General features: G+C 38.9%; 1 protein-coding gene across 1 annotated transcript in view; it reads left to right on the top strand.

The window, feature by feature from the left end:
• Positions 1 to 27,138, top strand: part of Sec8 (exocyst complex component secretory 8) — a 416,647-nt gene that overhangs the window by 286,173 nt on the left and 103,336 nt on the right. The window contains exon 21 of the mRNA XM_090385352.1: positions 22,257 to 22,355. Within this exon, the coding sequence (XP_090241478.1) occupies positions 22,257 to 22,355 (99 nt within the window). The remainder of the gene's footprint in view (positions 1 to 22,256; positions 22,356 to 27,138) is intronic.

The following is a 27,138-nucleotide window of genomic DNA, read 5'->3' as shown; positions in this document are numbered from 1 at the left end:
CCCTTTGTGAATTGTGGATACATTTGCACATCTCCAGTCCATGGGGACCTCTCCTGAATCTAAGGATGCTCTCATAATTATGGCTAAAGGTTTACTAACTTCCCTCACTACCTCCTTCAATATAACTAGATAGATTCTATCCACCCCAGGTGCCTTTTTTTTTATGTTTAACTTCAACAATTTCTCCTCCACTTTGCTCTGAGTTATTACAAAATCGCTTAGCTCCCTGTTAGAGTTTGATAAACTTCTGGGATTGCCCTCCTTGAATAACTCTTCATGTGTGAATGTAGAAGCAAAATGCTCATTCAGGTTATCAGCTACTTCAGCAGGATCATCAATAGTCATACCATCTTTGTTAAGTGGACCAATCTGATTAACCCCCTTCCTTCTGGAGTTTACATGAGTAAAGAAGTCTTTGCTGTTTTTCTTTGCATCCTTTGCCAAAGATTTCTAGTAATCTGCCTTTGCCTGCCAAACCTCCTCTGTGACTTGATTACAGACTAGCTTTTATCTGCCATAGGCTTCTGTGTCACCTGATAATTTATACGCATCCCATACATTTTTCTTCTCTGCCTCAAGCCTAATTAATTCATCTGGCATCCATTTAGGCCCTAATCTTGAACAGTATTTCTTAGTTTGTATGAAAAGCCTAATAGCCTCCAAGATTAACTCCAATAAAGTCTTCCCATTTAGAATTCACTGTTGGTAACATCATCAGTTGATCCCACTGTATAGAATTTAAAAACCGACTGAGACCACTGTCGTCACCTTTATGGAAGCAAAAACCCTTCTCTTTACCGTTGCTGGTAGTTACATCTTTAAGTAATTCCCACATCAGTACATTGTAATTACTGTCACCTAGTGGTTCCTTTATCTGCAAATTCTTAATGCATGAATAATCACTGCTGATAATCAAGAGTATTACTCCCTCTGGTTGCCCCTCGAACATGTTGCTGTAGAAAACAACCCTCCAATAAATCCACGAAAGTCTTGCTAGCATGCGAGTGACCAACTCACAAGTTCCAGTCTATATCTGGAAAGTTAAAATCCCCCCATTACAAGATATTCTGATTTACTGGCCTATTCTATTCATTGTACTCATCATTCAAACTGTTCATTGTACTCATCAGAGTCATTAGGCATATAACATACTCCTACTCTCATTTTCCCCTTCCCAGTGTTTGTCATACCAAACAGACTCAACATTGCACTGTCCACCCGTGTCAACTGGATGCACTTCCTTAGATTTTGTGTTTCTTAACTAACAGCATAACCCCTCCTCCCTTCCTACTCTGTCTGTCCTATCTGTACACATTGTACTCCCCAAATTCTAATTCTGCATTGCTTATATCTGTGTGACACTGTCTCTGATATCCAAACAAATAGCCTTTGATGCCTTGATTAGCACTCTGTCTTCTTCCACTCTGTCAACAAAAAAAAAAAAAAAAAAAAACCAACCCTGCATGCAACTGCTTCTTTGTCATAAGAAACAAGGAAAGAATTGCAACAATTGTTTTTGAGAAAGAAAAAAGACCATACTTTCTTCCTTTCTACAATGTATATTGCCTCTTCTAACACAAAATCAAGGAAATTTATCCGTTGAAAACCACACTGGAAATGGAGAAAACTGGAAACTAATAACCCTGAAATGCATATTTCAGGGTTATTAGTTTCAAATTCATCAAATTTATTAACTATTCTTCTAGCATTGGTGCACATGCAAGTATACATGCACCTGTTCTTATTCATAATTACCCTGACACAGCCCACGTATTTACTTTTCCATGATGACTACCAGCAGCTCTTGAAATCCCCAGGAACTTGCACTCTAGGCTGCTGCTCATTAGAGTATAAGCAGTGCAAGAATCACTTTTTATCTCTGCCTGCGGATACTGTTAATCTTTTAGTCTGTGAATCTCCCCAAGCTAGCAGTTTTCCGACCCACGTAACACTGCCTCAATAGCATCAGCAAATATTCTTGCACCCTTTCTATTTAAGTGTATCCCATCTCTGTAGAAGCAGTCTCCCCTGTTAGCAAGCACAGACCATGCTCAAAAAAATTCTACACCACCAGCCTTGCACAATCTCTCCATGGCCGAATTGATTGACAAGGCTCTTATCATATACTCCCTCCTATCATGTCTGTGCAGAATTGCAAATATTTTCAAATTTAACCCTACCTCGCGACTTTTTTTCAGTATTGACCTGTAGTTGTTAAGTAAATCTGCAGATGTCTTACTCTTGAGGACATTAATGCCAACATCCACAACAATATCACCTGTTGTGCCCTTAAAAGATAATATCTAATGTATGTCATCAACTTTTGCCCCTGGCAGACATACCCTGGTCCTGTTCTGCCTATCCTTTTTGCATAATATATTCCCTGTCTCCCTGACAGTAGAGTCACCAACAATAACTACCTTTCCTGGAATCAGCACATTTTGCCTTGGAGATTGCTGCTGTGTTGCCTGATGCACAGGAGTGAGTTCTGGTATTGATTTGGGCAGCTGAGAGCTTGATGGGCCCCTCATATTAATTTCTTTTAGGGCATATACTGTACATCTCAAACGCCCATCAGAATGCTGAGTTGGTGCCTAATTTCTTCACAGTCGGCACCTAGCACACACAAAGACATAGTCCTTGGTTAGCTCATGTCCTGTTCTAGACAGGTCTGCAAACATTTCACACTTCGCACATTTTTTTAGACTGATGCGTTGGAGAATTGTCCCCTTTGTCCCGTGAGCCACAGTACTACTGCTACTTTGTGCTCACTGCTTTTCTGCTCTAGTCTGTGTCATGATTCCATTTAAATATAATTAATTAACAATGAAATTTAATAAGATTAATAAATTTTACTGATTAATTGATAATACTATACTAATCTCGGTCCTTGAGCTTGTCACAGACATTCTCTCAGATATGTCAGACAAGCTGTGCTTGCTACCCTTGAGTCTAAAACGCTGATGGAACTGATATTCGGGTGACACTCAAGTCAAATGGACCCAGTGTCGGCAAATTCTGGATGGTCTCTGACAGCCAAATTCTTTGCTTGCACCTTCACAATGGTGGGACTGTTAGTAATCCTGGGTATAATCCCAATGCGCAAGCACACTGTGACGACCACCCAGGTGCAAACCAATATAAGCAGGGTCGAGATGTCACAACTGCACCACATGGAGGAATGCTGCCCATCTGTGTTACCAGGAAATATTAGGTGGTAGATGACTCCCATCATCCCATCTTAGGTGGTAGATGACTTTCATCAACCGGTGAAATACCACCACTTTGCTTATTGGAGGCTTGAAGTGGTGAAACCCATGTTTAGTCTCTAGAGCAAAGTTTCCGGCATCCCCCACCCCCCATACTTCTCCTTTAACCCATGCACGGTACTAAGTACTATAGGTTTTGATACCTTTCGTGTTTGGGGTTTTCATAAAAAAAAAAAAAAAAAAAACCGGTGCAATACCACCACTTTGCTTATTTGGAGGCTTGAAGTGGTGGTACAACTGTTTAGTCTCCAGAGCTAAGTTGCTGTCAATCCTTCCCCATCTCTTTGATCATAAGTATGATTGATGTCCTTTGCAGTTATGTAGAATACCATGGTGAGATCCAAATTTCCTTACATTTCGAGGGTACAGCTCTAAAATGGCGTTCGTGGGCTGCCCGCTAGTTAGTACACAGGACCCAACCTATTGGTAACTCTCTAGGAGGCTTCCGGATCAGCTAGTGTATAATCTTGCTACCTCTACTCTGCCAGATAGTGACTGGAGGGAGTCCGAGTAGTGTGTATGTGGGGCGCATCGTCAAGGCCATGTTATGTCAAGGATCTGGGATATTCTTACCATGTGTACGCCATATCCAAAAATTTCATTACTTTATACAGCATCTATGAAGTAATGAAATTTCTTATCATTGAATATACTATGAATTGTCAAACTAATAGAACAAACTTATCTGCAAAAAGATCTAAACCTCCCAAACCCTTCATTTCACAAATATGCGTGGTCTCAGTTCTAATCTCAGTGATGTCCATTTCCACTTACAGTCTGCCAAACAACATGTACTTTTTCTGACAGAATCTCAGGTATTGGTTGATTCAACTACTGCTCATCTCAGTTGCCCTTTTTATTCACTGCATGATTCCTTTCACCTCAAAGGTGGTACTTGTGCATATGTCCATTTCAGTATTTCCTGTCAGAGGCTTGGTAACTTGGAATTTCCACTTTTTGATCTTCTCTGGCTTAAAATCACTCTACCTAGTTCTGTCAAATTCATCTGTTGTCTCTACCATTCTCTGAACTAATGGGTTGAGCTAGCTGAATGCTGATGGGATTCTTCCTCTTGCTCAGACTAAAAACCTGAGGGGCACAGTTTCAAATTGAGGAAAGATAATTGTAGAATAGATGTGTGTAAATTTGCCTTTAGCCAGCGAGTAGTTGATTGGTGGAACAGGCTTCCATCTTTTGTTGTGGAAGCTAATAGCCTAAATAAATTTAAGGCTGAGCTGGAGAGGCATTTGGATCGAATGGAGGGGTGAAATGGTTTTTTTTTTTTTTTTTTTTTTGGCTGATGTTGCATAAGCTTGCTTTCTTGCATCGTATGCTTCTACTAATGCTAGCTCCACTAATCACATGGAACTCTTTGACTTCCTCTCTTTGCAACTTGACTTTCTTCAGTCAAATTTTCTTAACAGTGAGGTAATTTTCCATGGTGATTTTAAAGTTCACAACTCCAGCTGGCTTCCGTTTTCTAGACACACAGACCCAGCTGGTCAAGATGCTGAGGCTTTTGCAATTGCTAATGACCTTGCACAGATTGTTCAATTACCTACCAGAATACTGGACAATCCTAACCATACAGCCAACATGCTTGATCTTTTTCTCACAATCCTAAGTACACAGTGAATGAGTGGTCCTTTAGGCACCTCAGATCACAACTTGGTGATTCTCTTCTCCAGTGGAGCCTTTATCTCATGGCTATTCTCAACCTCGTGTTGTTTGGCATTACAAAATTCAAAATGGGATGACCTGCGAGATTTCTTTTCTTCCTTTCCTTGGTCGGATTACTGTTTCAAAACTCCTGATGTCAATGTTTGCTCAGATCGTGTCAGTGAAATTATTCTTGCAGGAATGGAATCCTTTATCCCACACTCCACTTTAAAATCTTGTCCTTTATTTAAACCTTGGTTTTCCAATAAATGTGCTAAGGCTGTTCAAGAGAAGAATGTTGCATATTGTAATTGGCTTGTTTCCAATTCTTCAGTTTCATTTTCTGCCTACACCAAAGCTTGTAACATTTGTAAAGCAGTTATTAATCAGTCCAAACTAGATTTTGAATGGGCTAAGCGTAGAAAACTAGCCTCTTGCCCTAATGGTAGCCAAGCATTCCGGTCTCTTGCCAAAGCTATTGGCCACAACTTGTACTACCCATCTCTGCTCCCACCTCTGTCAGATCGTTTTATTGTTACTTCAGCCAAGGATAAAGCTGACCTGCTAGAATCCCATTTTTTTTCCAACTCCTGTATTAATGATCTTGGTAAGACACCCCCCACCATTCCCAGCATGCTCCATTCAATGCCTCCTGTGGTCTTCCGTCAAAAAGATGTCAGAAGGATTTTGATGAATCTTGATACTAAGAAAGCCTTTTTAGGAACCTAAAAACCCTTTTTTTTAGGAACAGCCAGTTCCTAAAAAGGGTGACAAATCCCTCCCATCCAATTCTTGTCCCATTGCAATTACTTCTACTCTTTCTAAAGTAATGGAGAAATCAATTAACTGCCAAGTCTTTAACTACCTAGAAACCTTCCGTCTGATCAATGATCGCCAGTATAGATTCCGTTGGTGATATTCTGGCTTATGTTACCCATTGATGGACAAATTCAGTGGAAAAGAGCAGTTGCTTTTTACATCCCAAAGGCTTTCGATCGTGTTTGGCATAAAGGTCTTCTAAACAAGCTTCCATCTTATGGTTTGTCAACTGTTTTTTGTAATTGGTTATCCAGTTTTCTCTCTGACTATTGACTAAAGGTGATGGTAGATTGCTCTCTGTCTTCAAACATCCCCACTAATGCTTGTGTCCCCCAAGGTTCAGTAATTTCCCCCACGCTTTTTTTTCTCTTGTATATTAATGACCTTATTTCATTGACCGGAAATCCTATCCATAGTTTTGCTGATGATAGCACATTGCTTTCCACTTTCCAGTTTGCAAAACCGCATCCTGCTCAATCAGCTCCTACTTCTTGAATATCTGCTACCAGTTCCTTAAATGCCAATTTCCAGGTAATTTTCCAGTGGGGCAAAGACAAATTAGTTGATTTCAATCCTTCTAAAACTCAGTCCTGTCTTATATCTTGCAAAAAGGATTCTTCTGCTCCTATGCTTATTTTTGGTGACACTCCGATTTCTAGGCATGATGATATCTCTTTTGGGGATTGCCCTGACTTCTAATCTCTCTTGGCACAAGCACATTACAAATATTGCTTCCTCTGCATCTAAAAAACACGGTTTTCTCATTTGCTCTCGGAATTACTTTTCTTCTGAACTGCTGTTTGCTCTGTACAAATTTCAAATTGGCTTTACAATGGAATGTTGTTCCAACATCTGGGGCTGTGCCCCCAAAACCTCTCTCAGGCTTCTAGATTTCATTCAGAAGAGAGCAGTTAGGTTAATTAATGACTCATCTCTAACAGAGTCTGTCTCATAGATGTACTGTTTTTGCTGGATGCTTTTTTATAGATACTTCCACATCGGCAACCTTCTTCTGAATTGGCTTCTATAATTGCTCCTCTCTCTCTCTCTCTCTTTCAAAACAGCCTGAACACATGCCGCCACCAACCATCATCCACTTACTGTCCAACTTCATACTCATAGAACCAATTTTTAAACTTCCTCGTTTATTCATCTAACTGCTGTTTTCTGGAACGACCTTCCTTTATACATATTTCCTGAAAGTTACAGTCTGTAGAAGTTCAAGTCTAATGTCAACAAATATCTTCTTTCGTCTTCTCAAACTCCAGTCCATGCAGCGTACTAAGTACCATAGGTTCTAATACTTAATGTTTGGGGTTTTCATAAAAAAAAAATGGTGGCAAGTTACGAATGGTAAGATCTCCTGTTGCTAAGTATTAACTTTCAAAATCGGTATCTAAATTCAAATAACCCAAGGAGCTTGTCTAGGGCTATAAAGCTACTTACAGAAACTAATTTAGTATAACAATTGAGTCAATAAAATGACTAAATATATATAAAAACTTAGTTTTCGCCGGAGCTGCAAAAATCTTGGCCAACACGGGGTTTTTTATGTGGAATAGTATAAAAGCTTTTCTGAAATCCATTAAATGACATGTAAATTATTTTTTGCATCCAGTTCCATTCTGGCCACATTGTAGTAACCAATCGAATTGTTCAAACGAGATTTCCCGTTAACAAGCCCATACTGTGTTTGAAGTATAATTGTGACGTTGACTACATTATTCCGCTCTGTAAATCGTGGATACATTTGCATATATCCAATCCGCAGGGACCTCCTCTGTATTCAAGGATCCACGAGTTTTTCATCTTATGATTATTTCTAAGGGTTTCTTATTTTCTTTGCTAACTTCTTTCGCTACTTCCTTTGGTCCGCTCCGATAATTTTCATCCTGGTCCAGTTTCAATAATTTCTATAATTTTTACTCTTAACCACAGAGCTGAAGCTTGCTATAGCTGGTGCTAGAACTGTTTTCTTTGATTTTCATTCTTCAAATTTCAGGAATTTCTATTGATTATCACTCAAACAACAAAAATGTATCATCAAGTGTGCATTTTTTAAAAACCTTTTTCAATTATTTTCACTTCTCCCACCGAAACTAGCCCAGCACTCATGAAATGTGATACTCCATTCATTTGTTTTTACATTGCATGCTCTCCCTCTGTTTGCAAAAAGGAATTATATTTACACTGGACTCTGATCTCTTTGGCATTGCATGACAGTTCTTCATATTGAGAAGGCAAAAAAAAAAAAAAAAAAAAAAAAACCTCTGCATGCAACTGCTTCTTTGCATAAGAAACAAGGAAAGAATCGCAACAATTGTTTTTGAGAAAGAAAAAAGACCATACTTTCTTCCTTTCTACAATGTGTATTGCCTCTTCTAACCAAAATCAAGGAAAATTATCCGTTGAAAACTACACTGGAAATGGAGAAAACTGGTGTTAAAACTAATAACCCTGAAATGCATATTTGATTAAAAAAATTATTTTGCTTTATAGAAACTGTTTTTTTGGGAACAATTTTGGTACAGCACATTTTCTAGATGTATATTTGATAATCTAACGAACTTTCAAGAAAATATTTCTATTGATAGCTTATAATCTTCGAAAACTGGTGTGCAAAAGAAAAAAAAAATCTGTGAATAACGCATTGTTAGCATTCTTTATATTGTTAACAATACAAAGAATGTTATGACTAACAGATTGTTTGCAAAATACTTATTTGTATTGTTAGAAAATATTTCCTTGGTGTGCATTTGATGTTATCATAAAGTTTCGAAGGAGAAAAATCTTTTTTAGTACACAAGCTGAAAAAATTCAGCATCCAGTGTCATATGCTGTTATTGAAGTCAGCATTTCCTGTATTGAGCTGCAATAAAAAGATATACCCTATTGAAAAATATATTTACTCCCTATCTCTCTTTTCTTTTCTTTTCTTTTTCTGTGGGAAGGTTATTAGCATTAGCAAGGGCACATGATGCAAGAAAGCAAGCTTATATAGCATCAGGCAACTTCCAGCTTATCAAATTTATTAACTATACTCCTAGCATTGGTGTACATGCAAGTATACATGCACCTGTTCCTACTCTTAGTTACCCTAATACAGTCCATATATTTACTTGTTTCACTATGACTCCCCCAGCAGTCCTAGAAATCTCCATTACCTTGCTTTCCAGGCTGCTGCTCATTCTAATAGAAGCAATGTGGTTACAAAGGAACTGGATGCAAAAAACAATTTTATATCATATATTTGGATTTCAGGAAAGCTTTTGACACTGTTGCGCATGGAAGACTATTGTACAAATTGGAGCAGAATGGTATTAAGGGTAAGTTGCTACAATGGATAAAAGGATGGTTAAGTGCGAGAAGACAGAGGGTGGTAATCAATGGGTGCTGCTCTTCTTGGACTAATGTTATTAGTGGAGTCCCACAGGGTTCGGTGTTAGGTCCACTGTTGTTTTGTATATTTATCAATGATATTGATGAAGGTATATCAGGCTTAATGTCGAAGTTTGCAGATGATACAAAGGTTGGCAGGGTTGTTAATGACAGTAATGGCAGTCTGCTACTGCAACAGGATCTAGATAATTTGGACAGATGGGCTAAGAAGTGGCAACTGAAGTTTAACCTTGACAAATGCAAAGTACTGCATATGGCTAGAAATAACCCCAGAGAAACGTACCAACTGTGTGGTACTACACTTAAGGTGGTAGAAAATGAAAAAGACCTGGGAGTAATTGTGCAGTCAGATATGAAGTTCTCTGAGCAATGCAGACAGGCTGCCAGGGCAGGTCATGGGGTTTTGTCAATGATATATAGGAATTTTGCTAGCAGGGAAAAGGAGGTGATTATCCCTCTGTATAAGGCAATGGTCAGGCCACGCCTTGAGTACTGCGTACAGGTCTGGAGACCTCATTTTAGGAAGGATGTAGATTTACTTGAGCGGGTACAGAGAAGGGCAACAAGATTGGTGAGGGGAATGAAGGGATCCTCTTACCACGAGAGGCTTAAGTTCTGCAAATTGCAGTGGCTGGAGACTAGGCACCTGTGCGGTGATCTGATTGAGGTATATAAGGCCTTGAATGGATTCAGCACGCTGAATTCTGATGGGATCCTTCCACTTGTTCAGATTACGAACCTAAGGGGGCATAAATTCAAATTAAGAAAAGACAGATGTAGAATAGATGTGCGGAAATTTGCCTTTAGCCAGCGGGTGGTTAATTGCTGGAACAAACTTCCATCTGTCGTTGTGGAAGTTGATAGCTTGAATAAATTTAAGGAGGAACTGGACAGGCATTTGTAGGGAATGGTGTGATTTTTTTTTTTTTTTTTTGGCTGATGCTGCATAAGCTCATACATTTGCTTTCTTGCATCACATGCCACTACTACTACTAGTGCAAGAATCAATTTTGCCTCTGCCTGCGGCCACTGTTAACCTTTTAGTCTGTGTATCCCCCTCAATCTAGCAGTTTTCCGTCCCACCTAACTCTGCCTCGATAGCATCAGCAAATATTCTATTTAAGTGTATCCCATCCCTGTAGAAGCAGTCTCTCCTGTCAACAAGCAGACCAGGTAGAAAAAAATTTTACCCCTTGAACCTTGCACAATCTCTCCAGGGCCGAATTGATTGACAAGTCTCTCATCATATACTTCCTCCTATCGTGTCTGGGCAGAATTGCGACATGTTCACATTCAACCCTCTAACTCACGGCTTTTTTTTAACATTGACCTGTACTTGTTAAGTAATTCTGCCGGTCTTCTACCATTTCACACAATCAAGCCTGCTACTACTAAATGTGGTTCTGTTTCTTGTACTCCTTCTCTCTCTCTCTCTCTTGTGAACTCCTCTGACTGTGTGGTCTTCTCAGAGTATGAACAGAAAATTTCTTTGTTTGGCACCTACCACCAATTATCAACTTTTTTCCTGTCTTCTAAGATAGATTGTGTTCAGATAAATCCACTTTGGGAAAATTGGAAAGTGCTTACATCAGTTAGGAGCAAAAATAGTTTCTGTTCCCACACCATAATGAATTATTTTAGGTACAATAAAGAACTACTACTGATTGATTTTACCACAAGGAACTTTCCACAATAAGATATCTGTACAAGGCAAAAACATCCAGTCAGTTGAAAGTAGCCGTAGTCATTTGCATTCAAGGAAAAGCTGTACAGTGATGTTTGAAATTTATAATGCAGCTCACTTGCCAATATTTCCAGGGGGATTATTCACAAGTACATGTTAGAAACAGAAAAGGTTTTCCACTACCCCGACAAAATGAATTGTTTTGTAATGAATTAGTTTAAATACAGCTATCAATAGAAATATTTTCTGTAAATTTCATTAGAAGATAAAATATACATCCAGAAAATTCTGTACCAATATTGTTGCATGAAACAATTATATTAAAGCAAAATATTGTTCCCTAAAACAATTACAATAAAGCAAAGTTGTTGTTTTTTTTTTATCCAGTGTGCATTGTAGTATTATCAGTTTTACACCAGTTTTTTTATGTTTCCAGTGTGGCTTCCAATAGATGAATTTCCTTGATTTTTGTGTTAGTAAATTGAAGAAAGGAAGTACAATCATTTTGTTTTTCAAAAACAATTCATTGCAATCTTTCAGTTATGTCTCTTATGGCAAGAAATACTTGCTTACATTTTTTTCCCTCCCTGTATTACCTTGATAACAGTGACTTACGGCACTTTCTGCATCACTTAGTGCTCCATGTAAGTTGATTCGCTTTAGCCAGCGGTGGTGCGCACACACATGAAATTCAAATGAATGCAATGATGCACTGTATAATCAAGGTCAACATGCACTTGTTTTTTGCAGACATAATGAAAAAAAAATCATACTAGATCATACATTTTTGCTGTTTTTGCATTAATTAATAGTTTTTTCTGAAATTTAAAGTTGTAAAATCAAAGAAAATACTTCTGTTTACATATATTGAGATTGAGATATTGAGAGTTTCAATTTTGTAGATTGAGTACAAATTAATTTCAGGGTGGCAATTTTTAAAAAAGACTCAAAAATAGCCCTAAAAACGACTGGACCAACACAGAGTTAATATAACTGGATAGATTCCATCCACCCGAGGTACCTCAGAATCTATCCAGTTATATTAACTTCGACAATTTCTCTTCCGCTTTTTCTCTCAGTTATTATACAAAATCGTTTAGCTCTCTTTTAGAGTTTGATAAACTTCTTGCATCCCCTTCACTAAAGAATTTCTCATGTAGATGTAAAATACTCATTTAGTTTGTCAGCAACCTGAGCAGGATCATCAACAGTGAAAAAATCCATATCAAGTGGACTGTTTTGATTCATTTCCTTCCTTCTAGAGTTTACATAAGTAAAGAAGTCCGTCTTTTGCCAAAAATTTCTCGTAATCTGCCTTTGCTTGCCTGACCTTCTTTGTGACACAGAAACTGTAAGCTTCTGTGTCATTCTGTAATTATTATGCATCCCATGTACTTTTCTTCTCTGCCACAAATTTCATCAGTTCATCCGACATCCATTTAGGCCCATACCTTGAAGAGTATTTCTTAGTTAGTATGCAAAGTCTAGTAGCTTCTATGATTAATTCTTTGAATGCTTCCCATTTAGAATTTACTGAGGGTAACATCATCAGTTAGTTCCACTGTATAGAACTTAAAAACTTCTGAGACCACTGTAGTCACCTTTACAAAACAAAAACCCCTCTCTCTACCCTTTATGGTAGTTAACATAAATCAATCCCAAATCAATACACTGTAATCACTGCCACCTAGTGGTTCTTTTCTCTGCAAATCCTTAATGCATGAATGCAGTACTCAAGATGTGGCCTAATCATTTTCTTTTACAATGGGATAATTACAATGGGATAATCACCTTCTTATCTCTCATAGCATGAGCCCATGAGCTTTCTCGTAATCTGCCTTTGCTTGCCTGACCTTCTTTGTGACACAGAAACTGTAAGCTTCTGTGTCATTCTGTAATTATTATGCATCCCATGCACTTTTCTTCTCTGCCACAAATTTCATCAGTTCATCCGACATCCATTTAGGCCCATACCTTGAAGAGTATTTCTTAGTTAGTATGCAAAGTCTAGTAGCCAGCCCATGAGCTGGCCCGGCACCCTGTCTTCACTGCTCAAAGGACTTCATATCTGACTGCACAGTTACCGCTAGATCTTTTCATTTTCTACTACCCTGCATGTAGTACTTCACACTTGGTATGTTAATCTGAAGTTACTGTTACCCATATGTACTACTATACCTTTGTCAATGTTAAACTTCAGTTACCCTTTCCCAGCCCATCTGGCACCTCTGTAGCCAGGTGGGCAGGAGCAGCAGTTCATAGCACACGCTTCTTGATTAGACTGGGGTTCGAGCCCGTGACCACCAAATACGGAGGATGCGGAAAGGTCAGGGAATGACCACTGCATATCCCCGGAGCAATATGGCCTTAGTTGCTAATGCTCCTAAAAACCAAATAACAACATCCCAGCCCATCTGCCTAATTTTTCTAGATCTCGTTGTAGTAGAATAACTTAATTACTATCACCTTGCCAACCTTTTAATTATTTGTAATCTTAGACATAAGCCTGATATCCTCAACATTATAAGGAATGTGAAGTGATTTAAATCATTTGAGGTTACCTGTGTTAAGAATTACATTAGAATTTTATTCCAGAATAGATCCTCTCCAATCTATCTTGTAATGTTCTTAATATACAAATTCAATTATTTAAAACATAATAATAATAATAATAATAATAATAAATGCTCTGTTTGTAGTCCCCTCGACGTGGGCACCTGTACGTGGTGAGGGGACCTCCCAGTGATGCTGCTGGGCTTCCAGATTAGCATCACTGGGATCTAATGCCCATACCTTGGTTCCAGGGTTACATCTTTGGAATTCGGCATGTGCAGCCGTGTGCCGCGACCCTTGGAATTTGGAAAGGGGGATCCTGGTGGTTGAGGGGCCCAGCCTTAATACACCACTTTGGCCCCTACTTCGACAAGACGGGTGGTCCCGGACCGGCCCAACTGGGATCAATCGGCGGGTGGTTCTTACTGCTAGGGTCAACTGTTTTCCAATAAGTTTCCCTCCCTTTGGTCCTGGAACGGGATCAAGGCTTATTGGAAACGTGGGTATGGTGCTCCTAAGCTAACTTGGCATCCCATTCATGTACACAGTACCTGCTAGTTCACGAGTGGGCATCCCCTCGTAGGGCTCCGTGGTGGGTCATGTACTTAGGGCATCGGAAATTTTTATTTTACTCCTATGAGTATTATAAATTTAAATTCTTCTGGGGCCCCAACAAGGCCCCTACCTAATCGAGATGATGATGCAGAAAACACCTCTACAAAAAGAGCCAGGACTGAGGATACACCACCACCACCATCATCAGTGACACCGCTTTCCTCATTCTCCATTCCACTGGAGAGCAGTCAATTGGAAACACCCTTCTTTATCCAGAAAGGATTAGAAGGGTTGGCAGGTTCACCAAAATCCGTTAAACGACTGCATTCTGGCGACCTTTTGGTTGAAGCTTCCAGCACAAAACAAGCTGTAAAAATCTTGAACTCTACATCCATAGGGGGAATACTTATCACCGTAACCCCCCACAAAACTCTGAATTCTTCACGAGGTGTTATATCAGAGTGGGACCTTCTTCCTGTTTCTGAAGAAGAGATCTGTTCTGAATTAAAAGACCAAGGAGTGACAGCTGTCAAGAGAATATTGATACGGAAGGATGGATCTTGTCCCTACCCGAGTTCTTATCCTCACGTTTAACACCCCACGGCCTCCAAGTTCCATCAAGGCAGGTTATCTAAACTGCCAAGTGAGGATTTATATCCCAAAACCCCCCTGCTGTGTTTAAGATGCCAAAAATACGGCCACTCACAAACATCTTGTCGTGGTAACCCTGCCTATGCTTGATGTGGTGTTAAAGACCACGAGAGCAAGGAAGGTTCAGCTCCAAAACCGATCTGTGTCAATTGCCAAGGAGAGCACCCCGCCTACTCTAGAGCATGCCAGTGGTGGAAGGATGAAAAAGAAATCCAAAAACTGAAAGCAGAGCTGAATATCTCCTACCCAGAGGCCAGAAAACGTATCCAACCTATAAATAGCGGGAAACCTTCATATGCCCAGAAGGTTTCGGCTAAGTGCACTATCGGTACACAAACTGAGATGACTATACCACCAAGAGAGTCATTCACTCCGATTGCATGCTATTTATTGAGCTCACAAAAGCTCACCAAAAAAACACAATCAGCTGCCACTCCTATATCCGTACCTCCTAGTGCTCCACCACTACCAAAACCAAGTGGTAAAGAAAAGCTAAAAAGTTCGGAAGAGCCACCCGTAACACCAGAAACAATGGATGTAGAGAATAAGGAGGTACCGGATGAATCAGTCTTGGAACTCTTTAAATCCAAGACTGACAAAAGTAAGCCCTCAGTACCTTGGAAGCCGCCTGATGGACCCACCAAGCCAAAATAATGGCTAAATTCCTACAATGGAATTGTCGTGGATTCCGGTGAAATACCGATGACATCAAGACCCTCCTGCAAAAGCACGAGCCAGTTTGCTTTTGCTTGCAGGAGATTTATCTAAAGGCAAATGACCCCACCATGCATAACATCACAATTTTTCGTAAGGACAGAATTTCGGATGGTCCTGCTCATGGAGGAGTGGCTATCCTTGTAGGCAACCAGACTTACTTCTAGGGGAGTTTAATGGACATAACACTCTGTGAGGTAGTGCTAGCAGTAATGGAAATTGGACAAGTCATAGAACGTATGCTAAATGACAATGACCTTTCCCGTCTAAATACTGGAACAAACACCTTCTTCTTCCACATGCCTACTCGTACTTTTTCTGCCATTGATCTCTGTATCTGCTCCCCTTCTCTACTCCCTTCACTCACTTGGGAAGTGGAGGAGAACCCATACGGAAGTGATCACTTCCCTGTGATAACCTCGTTACACAGTGGGAGACCATGTCTTCCTTTCAGGTTACCACGATGGAAGACTGATCAGGCTGACTGGACTGCCTTCCAACATCAGGCAAATTTTGACCTCATTACCGTCAGTCAGGAGCCTATCAATGATGCAGTAACGTACATCACAGAAATTATTGTCCAAGCAGCTGCGAATGCTGTTCCAAAAACATCTGCCTGGTTTCCGCCATTTCCCAAACCTTGGTGGAATTCACAATGCGCAGCAGCAAAAAAGACTCAAAACAAAGCATGGGGGATATTCCGCTGATATCCTACCATGACCAACCTTATAGCCTTTAAACGTGCATGAGCCAAAGCACGCTACATCCGCCGTCAGAGTCAAAAGGAATCGTGGATCCGTTTTACTTTGTCAATACTCAGTCCACTAGTACTAAGTTGGTCTGGGATAAAATCCGGAAAATGAATGGAAAATATACATCCCACACTTCTTCAGTCCTAGATTATAATGGATGCACTATTGCAGAATCAACTGCAATAGCCAATTCTCTTGGGGAAACATTCTCTAACATCTCTGCAACGTCTGTGTGTTCCCCAGAGTTCCTGGTTCTGAAACATAAAACCGAAAAACAGGCACTTAATTTTAAGTCTAATCGATCTTTCCAAGTTTGTTTGGGATCCTCACTCTCTCGTTCCTTCAGCCAAGAGGAGGGAGTACCACAAGGATCAGTATTAAGTGTCACGCTTTTCGCCATCAAAGTAAATTCCATCACAGAACAACTTCCTCCAACTGTAAACAGTGCCCTCTATGTTGATGACTTTAGCATATTTTGTCAGTCATGCAATATGAGGGTTATTGAAAGACAACTGCAAAAAGCCATCGATTGCCTTAATTCCTGGGCACTTGCTAATGGCTTCAGGTTCTCGCCGGAGAAGACTGTGTGCATACACTTTTGTCGTAAGCGTAATCTTCATCCTGAACCTTAATTAAAGCTTGGACAAAATGCTATTCCAGTAGCAGCGGACACAAAATTCGTGGGACTCGTATTTGATAAAAAGCTGACCTTTCTGGATCACATCCGTCAACTCCGCACAAAGTGCAGAAGAGGCCTGAATATTCTGCGCTCTCTTTCCTCTACATCTTGGGGTGCAGATCGATGCACCCTACTACACATTTACCGTGCACTTGTACAGTTCAGACTAGTTTACGGGTCCCTGGTATACAGTTCGGCCAGAGACAGTGTACTTCAATGGCTGGATCCTGTCCATCTGCAGGCTCTCCATATCGCTATTGGAGCATATCGAACATCTCCTGTCCAGAGCTTACACGTCGAAGCAAATGAACCACTGTTATTGACAGTGGTTCGACGTAAACAGTTGTCTCTAAAGTACACTTTAAAACTGAAATCCCTGCCAGACCATCCTACGTGGCCATTCGCTTTTGTGCCACGATGGGGAAATTTGTACAATGCCGTAAGACTGCCAATCGTCCTTTTGGTATTCGTCTTCAAGAGCTACTTAAAGAACTTAATATCAAGGTAGACAAGATTGCCCAAACACCAAAGTAACCCTTCCACCCTGGCATGCTCATGTTCCAGCATGTGACTTGTCCCTTAGAAATTGGGGAAAGTCGGACACTCCATAATCTGTTTACCTGCAGCTTTATTCAGCACACCGAGCTGAACATTCTGACTTCGCGCCAGTTTACACAGACGGCTCGAAGTCGGAATCATATGTGGGATCTGCTGCTGTCTTTACAGACACCACTATATCAGAGCAGATTCCCTCTGAATGCAGCATATTTACTGCAGAGCTACATGCTATAGAGTTAGCCTTGGATCACATTAGTAAATGCCAATACCAATGGTTCATTTTATATTCCGACTCTCTCAGCGTGTTACAGGCTTTAATAACTGTGAGGTATAATCCTCATCCTGTTCTGTCTTGCATTCAGCAGAAGATTCACTTTCTCCATGAATGTGAATATGATATCCACTTCTGCTGGATTCCCAGCCACATTGGGATTAGGGGAAATGATATGGCTGACACTGCAGCCAAATCAGCAATTTCCAGTAATAATCGCTGCCTGTCAGTCCCCTATACAGAGACTACAGGCAAATAATACACCAGAAGATACACTCCCAATGGCAGGATTCATGGAATAGACAGACTATGAATAAATTATATTGTATAAAGCCTGTAATTGAACCGTGGCAGTCTAGTCTGTGCAGGAATCGTAAGGAGGAAGTTGTTCTTGCCCGGACCCGCATAGGACATAGTCATTTGACTCATTCGTTTTTGCTGAGGGCTGGTGATCCTCCTATGTGAGAGTCCTGTGACACAATTTTATCAATCAGACACATTTTAATTGACTGTCCAGATTTTAGCAATATCCGTTTTACCGCTTTTAACCATCTGACTGAGCCTTATACACTCGGTCAGATTTTATCCGACAATGACAATGTGTCTGCTGTTTTTAGCTATTTTAAATCAAAGGTTTTTACTTTTATTTAAAATTGACATGTTATTGTTATTTCTTTATTGATTTATCTTTTCTACATTTTATACCTTCGTTATTTTATATCTTGACATGGTGACCTAAGTAATTAGGTCAGTGAAAGTTTAAATTTTTATTTATCACCTGGTTTTGGCGCATTATAGCCTTAGTTGCTAATGTGCCAATAAAACCCAACAACCAACCAACCATCTGTTTGTAGTCTCAGGCAACCAAATAGGTCTGAGGAATTTACAGCCAGGACTTGGAATGGACTGGAATTCAGCATGCAATTCAGCATGGTTCATTACATGCATTACTAAATATGCAGACTTGATTAGTAAAAATGAGATATTTTATTAATGAGTGTTCCAATTTGTAAAATTTTCCATTTTGACCCCTGTTTACAATTTAATAACTGATATCATTATTAATATTGTCATACTTTATTTCTCTACAGAAATAAACCTAATAAAATAAGGCCAGCAGGCCTGCAGGTTTTTGAAATATCATAGAGTTGGAAAGTTCCTCTTCACAATAGTCAACAGGTAATGAATTACTTTCATCCACCTTGGACTTCCCTTCCACAACTGAACTTTGATACTTATTTTCTTCAATGGGGTAAGAATCTTCTACATTCTCAACCTGAAACAACTCCATGCAAGTCATATTCAGAGCTATGTTGATTTCCTGCCAATATATACCAATGGGTCCAAATCTCAATCAGCCGTTGGAGCAGCAGCAGTATTTTCCTCTGCTATCATTTCAGCTTCTCTTCCACCTGAGTATAGCAACTTTTTTGCAGAACTACATGGAATAAAATTAGCTCTAGATAATTTGAATCTTTACCCATCTCCAAGATATTTAATTTACACAGACTCTCTAATTGCACTCTACTAGGAAAAAAAGTAGGACATTGTGGAATGGTACGGCCTCTGATCTTTTACAGTTGAATTTATAGCCATAAATAAAGCTGTTGTAAAATTTTACAGTAGAATACAAGATACATTTTCATTCATACTTACAGAGAACCAGATTTCCAATTTTGCTGATTGTTAATGAACCATTCATGCTATCTGCCTCCATCACACTCCTGATTCCATTTAACCTTCATTTACCAAAATGAATATTTCATGCATAAGGACAGAACATCATAAATACTTCAGGAACATAATTTTTTATATTGTCCACATTAACTATATTTTAGATAAACTAGTTTTAAACTGAGAATGCATACTGTGTACTTATCTACATGGATGTGACTACATAGTGTGAAGGAGTGGCCATGCGTTGGACACTGTTGTGTGTGAAATTTTGAATGTGGTGTACATGCACATATATTTCTGCTTACTATGTATATAAATATAATTTAAAAAATTAAAAAGTGTATATATTTAGCATTAGTGGAGGCATATGATGCAAGAAAGCAAGCCTATGCAGCATCAGCCAAAAAAAAAAACCCCTCCTATTCATTCCAAATGCCTGTACAGCTCGGCCTTAAATTTATTTAGGCTATCAACTTCCGCAACAAAAGATGAAAGTCTGTTCCGCCAATCCCCACTGATTAAAGGCAAATTTCCACACATCTATTCTACAACTGTCTTTCCTCAATTTGAATCTGTGCCCCCCCTCAGGTTCTTAATCTGAGCATGAAGAAGAATCCCACGAGCATTCAGCTTGCTCAACCCATTCAAGACCTTATACATCTCAATCAGATCGCCTAAGAGCACCTCTTTGTTTCCTTCACCAATCTTGTTGCCCTTCTTTGTACTCTTTCTAGCAATTCTAAATCCTTCCTAAAATGAGGCCTCCAGACCTGTACACAGTACTTTAGGTGTGGCCTGACCATTGCCTTGTATAACAGGATAATCACCTCCCTGCCCTGCCCTGCTAGCAAAATTCCTATATATCAGTGACAAGACTCCATGACCTGCCTTCGCATCCCATCTGCACTGCTCAACGAACTTCATATTTGACTGCACAATTACCCCCAGGTCTTTTTCACTTTCCATTTTGTAATACTAGTTCCATTTCAGATTTATTTCAAATTTGGTATGCTGTGAAGCATGAAATTCGAAAATGATTCAGGTTACTAACCACAGGGTAATAGACAGCTTGAGTGAATTTCATGTTCTTTACTTTCTTATGCGGAAATAGTAATAAATCTTTCAAAAACAAATCATTCATATATATTTATAGAACTAGGTTGAGTGGAAAAGCAAGTAATTTGGATTATAAACAAATGCTAAATCGTAAAATTTGAAACTTTGTAATGTCAAATAGTTGCAAAGGGAGTTGCAGTGAACCTGACAAGTTCTCATGCTCAGTTACTCTGAATCATATAAATTACTTCAAAAACCATATCAAGTAAAAATTTCTTTATTTAGGAAGGCAGAAAAATTTTTAGACATTTTTAATCACTGATTAGCAGTTAATGAGGAATCATTATTTTAGAGAGTCACCTCTCAGATGCTTCACAGACACCACTGGGCATAAGCATATATCCAGTATTACTTACTCTGAGGGCTGGTTAAACTACTTTAACCTTGTGGTAGCGGTGCTCAAAATGTAGGGGAAAAAAAATGATAGTGGGTCACCTGACAGGTTCCCAATTTTCTTTTTAATTTCTGAAAATGTGTTTTGAGTTTTTTGAATTCCACTTAGAGTGACAATGCTTCATCTTTTTTGTAATAGATCATACACTTATTAAATGTACTTTTTAAGTTTTAATAAATAATTTTTAAAAATTTATTTTAATTTTTAATTTTTTTAGTTTTAATTTTAAAACATGCTATTTGCATGATTTAAACCTTTTTTTTGCAAACAAAACCTGAAAGTTGCAAAAAAAAAAAAAAAAACCTGTTTAGACATGAAACAGTATCTATTCTCTGCCATTTTAAAGGCTAAAAGGCCATTCGCAAAATTTCAAATGTGTGTGTGACATATAATTCTGCTATTATGTATATAAATATTATTAAAAAATTTAAAAAACATTACACATATATACAGTACTATTTACTTCTGCTTTCAGGTTTATTTAAAATTTGGTGTGCTTCACAGCATGTCAAATTTAAAACTGTATATCTTGCTTACTGCAATGTAACAACCATCTTGAGAGAATATTGGATTTCATATTATTGCTGCTGTGATTTCTCTCTCTCTCTCTCTGGGTTCATATTGTATGAAAACAATATTTCAAAAACAATTATGTTAAGATGGTAGATGTTTATTGAACTAGAGGAAGAAGGAAAATAAGTACTCTGAAACTAAACAAACATAGTATCAGTATTTGTCCAGTACCCGGACACCCTTTGAGCAAAAAATCATGCTTAAGAAGATAATCTGACAGATTCTTGTGCACTTTCTGTTTTGCAGGTTTTGCATGTAAAATAGGGGGGGGGGGGAAAACTTCAGAAACTATTGAAATAATAGTTTGATTATGTTTAGGAAGGCAGAGAGAGAAGTTCAGATTTTTAATCATTGATTAATGGTTAATGCACAAACGTCATTTTCAGCTGTCACCTGTCAGGTTACCCACCTCAACCGTTGACTTAAACAAATAAAAATAAAAAACAGAACAGCTTTAATTTATCTAGGGGCTAGATTTATGAATAAGCCATGGCTTTTTGTGGCCTTTCTATTAAAGGGGCCTTCCCCATTTAATTTTGTGAGATAAATTTATGATTTTTTTTATTTTGGGACCTCATCCCCTACTTTGGCTTAGATCATTATCGTGTATACAAATCTTCACCTGTGAATGGCATACCTAGGTTAGAATAATATTTATTGCTCTAGCCCATGGGTGCCCAGAGTATGGCCTGCTGAAGGGTTCTGCCAATCCTGTGTAAAGTTAACAATTTAAAGATATGTAATAAGTTTCAGTAATAGATATTGGAGTTAATTCATTTTATTATTTCGAGAACTAATTAAATAAAAAACTTTTTAAATTTTATAGTTATTTTAGTTCTTTCAGATGTTTAAAATTTTGATGATTTTTTTGTGGATTAATATTTAACAATAAACATGAAAGAAGTCATTAGCACTTTTTACATATTGCTACAGGAGTGGTTTGCATCTCGGATTCTGGCATTTTCCAATAGTTTGCCCATAGAACTTCAGCATGAAACCAACCTTATACCACCATTTAGTTCTTCACCCACGGTAAGTATTCTTTTAGTTAAGTTAGTGCAGAATCCCTTGATTTACAGTATGAATAGTTTGGAAATATTTAATTTAATTATTTAATAATTATTCGTATTGTAAAATAAATTTTGTGTTCTTTATTCTTATTATATCTGCTATGAAGAACATAAAAGACAAAATCATATTCAATCAGTTTACTGACATTGATAGTTATTGACTTCACTATATACACTCAGAGCTCTTTAGAGTGATCCTCTTTTTAATGTTCCAGCACATAATGACCAGTGTGGCAGGTTCTGGCCAATTTTCCATAAACCCAGTGCTGGAACAAATTTTCTTTAATGACCCAAACATTTTCACTACTTTTTTTTTTTTATTATAGTATTCTCATTTCAAAATGAAAGAACACTAATTTCTTGAATCTAATGACAAGCTTGCAGGCAGATCTTAAGAAATCATTTATTGGTGATTTCCTACACTTTCTGCAGTTCTCACATTTGGTGTAAATGAAATTCTGTGACAAGAAATTCATTTCATTATACAGTACCTATAAACTGTATTTTTATTGATATGCCAATTGCAGACAAAATTAAGGTTCTACAAGCTTTAGATAATGACATTTCTGTAGGTGGAAATCTTTTAAAAACTAAGGATTAATCATTTGTGCTTCACATGGATATTGAAGATTTCAAGTCTTTCAATGAATAGCTAACAGAAATTTAAGACTTGTCATGGGCTGTCTTCAGAAAGGTGTGTGGTGAAAGTGCAGCTGCCAACACTGAAACTATGAAGGAATGGATGGAGAATAGTTTAAAAAAAATGTTTTGTTGATGTATAACCAGAATGACATCTTTAACACTAATGAAACTGAACTTTTATTTTTTTTAGTTGCTGCTGGATAAAATGCTGACATTTAAAAGTGAGAAATGTAGTGACAGAAAATAAAAGGCAAAATAATGGATTACTATTCTCCTAGCTGCAAACATGTCTGATCCAAAGGAACTTTTTTTCTAATCATTGGGAAAGCCCAGATGCCCTAATGCTTTAAAGCTCTGAGGATGTTGTGAAATAAATATCGATCAGACCGAAAGGCTCTTGGATGTCATCAAAAATATATGAAGAATGGAATGGAGACTTAGAATGCAAGATGAGTGGGGAGAATATAAAAATTTTTCTGTTTGTAGATAACGATGTTCTGAATGTGAATGTTGTTTATTTGCCACCCAACATTACCTCACTGTTGCAGCCAATGGATCAGGGTGTTATTGCGACCTTCAAGGCATACTATTTACATATGGCATTCAAAGGGGTTGTCAAGGCAGTGCAAGCATCTAAATCAGTGACTGTGAGGGACTACTGGAGGTCCTGCAACATCCTTAAGGCCATAAGTAACATTCCTGCAGCCTGGAAAGAGTGTTGCAATAATGTATGAATGGCGTATGGAGAAAATTGTGGCCTGATGCAGTGTCTTACTTTCTTGAGTTTGAGCCAGTTTCAGCAGTGGCTAAAAATGTCACTTGTATGGATGCGGGCGTTGGCCTTGACAGAGTTGATATTGATGATGTCAGTGAGTTGCTGCAAAGTCATGGTGAGCCTCTTTCAAAGGAGGATGTAGAGGAGCTGGCTACACAACTGGCTAAACAGGATTCTGAAGAGGAAGAGCAGGATATTGTGCCAATTAGGATCCTCACCACAAAGACACTTGGCCCCGAGTGCCAAGCGATCTTTCTAGTGCGATTTTCTAGCATTTTTCCTAGGGCAAGTACTAGTGCTTTCATAAACCCTCCAACACTCGCAATGTTACTGCTTCCCTCGCTGAGCAACGTCACTGCTTCAACGCTAGCAATGTTATTGCTAACCCTGCTTGCAACTTTACTGCTCTCCTCTTGTGCTGATCGCTTGGTCACTGGTTGGCACCGCTCCTGCCTCCACGTGGCGGGGCCGGTAATCTGGGAGAAGGAATACCCTCTTCCAGGGCTAAAAGGAGCAACGATGGATTGCAATGAATATCCATCTCTGGAGCCCACAGGCGGCAAAGTTGTTAACTCTGTCTCAGAACATGAGTCGAATTGTCCGAAGAGACTTCGGACGGAAAAACAGATTTCAGATATGCCAGCATTTCTTATAATGCACTCACTGTTCACACAACCTGTCGGCAAGCTATCGCCTTTTCGTTATGGTGTTATGGGGTGTAACTGACAATATTCCAGTGTCAGTTACACCCCATAACACCCTGAACACGTCTAAAGGTGTTATCAGTGAATGGGACTTACTAACTGTCTCTGAAGAAGAAATAGTACAAGAGCTTAGCGAACAAAAGGTGACATATGCTCGGAAAATAATGACCAAAAAAGATGGCAACCTACTACCAACTAGGTCCATTATTTTGACGTTCAGCACTCCAAATCTTCCATCTTCTGTCAAAGCAGGTTACTTAAACTGCAAGATTCGACCTTACATCCTGAATCCCATTTGCTGCTTTAAGTGCCAGAAGTACGGCCATGCACAGACTGCATGCAGAGGCAATGCTGTGTGTCCTCTTTGTGGCTCCAAGGAGAGTGTACAGCTTCCTCTCCTACTTGCCCAAACTGTAAAGGAAGCCATCCTGCATTTTCTAAAGCATGTGACCTCTGGAAAGCAGGGAAAAAAATCCAGAAATATAAAGTGGAGCATAAAGTCACATATCCCGAAGCAAGAAAGCAAGTGCTATTAACCATGTCTAGCAGATCATACGCATCAGTAACCAGAAGTAGCCACTCAGTTGCAACACAAACAGATGTCTCCATAGAACCAAGCAGCTCTTTTTCCACCTGGGCCAAAACTGCATTAACATCCAAAAAGAAACTTACAGTCAATGAGACCAGCAGTGATGAGATAGCATCCCAACTGATGATATCTCATCATTGCCCGAAACAGCAAAATCAGCAAATGTTGAAGACCAGGAAAAAGTGAAACAATGCAATAGGAAAATGGAAATTGATATTCAGCCAGAGGATGAAGAATCAGTTTTAGAATTATATGCTAATGATACCATAGAAACAGGACGCCCAACCTTTTCAAGGAATGAAAAATCAAAACAAAGCAGACTGAAGCCTTCTCAGAAAAAAGTCAGATCAATCTTACTCAATCAAATCCAAACAATGAATAAATTCATACAATGGAACTGTAGAGGATTACGCAGTAATTTTGATGACCTGAGTGATTTACTTTTTCAAACAAATGCAGTAAGTGTATGCTTACAGGAAACATTTCTATCATCAAAAGTCTCTCTCAGATTCAAAAATTACACCATGTTTAGACGAGACAGAGATTCTGATGGTCCTGCCTGTGGAGGAGTAGCTGTTCTTGTGAAATCTACTATACCGTCAAGATATCCCATCTACAAACCTCCTTAGAAGTTGTAGCAGTTCAGATGGCAATGGGAATATCATTAACGCTTGCATCCATTTATATCTCGCCCAATTATCCTTGCTCCCAGACTGAACTTGACAATCTAATCGCACAACTGCTGCCTCCTGTCTGCTTATTTGGTGATTTCAACGGCACCATCCATTGTGGGGATCTTCCACCATGGATAGGAGAGGCTAATTAATTGAAACATTCCTGGATAACCGTAACCTGACTCTGCTGAATTCTGGCTCTCCAACTTATATACAACTACCTACAGGTACTACCTCAGCCATAGACTTATCCATCTGTTCAGCATCTCTTTTTGCAAGCATGGAATGGTTAGTGCTCAATGATCCATTCCACAGTGACCACTTTTCTATTATCAGTTCAATTGAAACCCAGGTTGTGTCATGTCCTAAAGGCCGTACTTCTTGGAATTTTTATAAAGCAGACTGGGTAAACTACTCAACTTGTGTCCTACTCGACACTCAATATCTTCAACATCAACATGTTGATGATGTAACTTTTTTTTTTTTTTATGAAAACCCCAAACACGAAAGGTATCAAAACCTATAGTACTTAGTACCGTGCATGGGTTGAAGGAGAAGTATGGGGGGAGGGGGGTGCCGGAAACTTTGCTCTAGAGACTAAACATGGGTTTCACCACTTCAAGCCTCCAATAAGCAAAGTGGTGGTATTTCACCGGTTGATGAAAGTCATCTACCACCTTGATTGACCACATTACCAGCCAAATCTTATCTGCAGCAGAAATTTCTATCCCAAAATCAGACCAATGCAAGCGTGTACACAAAAACCAGCCAGTGGTGGAATGCGGATTGCTCTAAAGTGAAAGTAGAAAAAAAACCGTGCTTGGAACCAGTTCCGCAAATGCCCAACTACTGCCAATTTAATTTTATACAAAAAACTCAGAGCAAAAGCAAGGCAAATTAGGAAGAAAGCAAAACGTGACTCCTGGATCAACTTTGCATCAACTATTAACAAAAATACTGACACTCAAATTATATGGAAAAAAAATACAAGCTCTCAATGGAAAATTTCCTCTGCAGCAATCCCCGATAATACAATGGAATGGGCAGGACCTATCCTCTTCTACTGACATTGAAAATGCTTTAGCAGAATCTTTCTATAACATTTCTGCCTCCTCCTCTTCTTATGTCACTTCAATGCATTAAAACTGTTGAGGAACATCATAAATTTAATTTTTCAAATAGACTCTCACTTCTGTATAACCAACCCTTTTCTATAGCTGAACTCAAAGAATCTTTGAGCAAATCTCCAAATAGTGCAGCAGGACCAAACAGCATTCACTATAGTATGCTGAAGCATCTATGTGAAGCTGATCTCTACATACTATTACTCTTTTATAACCGGATCTTCTCAGAAAATACAT

Source organism: Mastigoproctus giganteus, chromosome 11 (assembly GCF_048544385.1).
Source record: "Mastigoproctus giganteus isolate SK-2022 chromosome 11, ASM4854438v1, whole genome shotgun sequence".
In the NCBI taxonomy this organism is placed as follows: Eukaryota; Metazoa; Arthropoda; class Arachnida; order Uropygi; family Thelyphonidae; genus Mastigoproctus; species Mastigoproctus giganteus.
The sequence above is the reverse complement of the archived record's forward strand: the minus strand, read 5'-3'. Positions and strand labels throughout refer to the sequence as shown.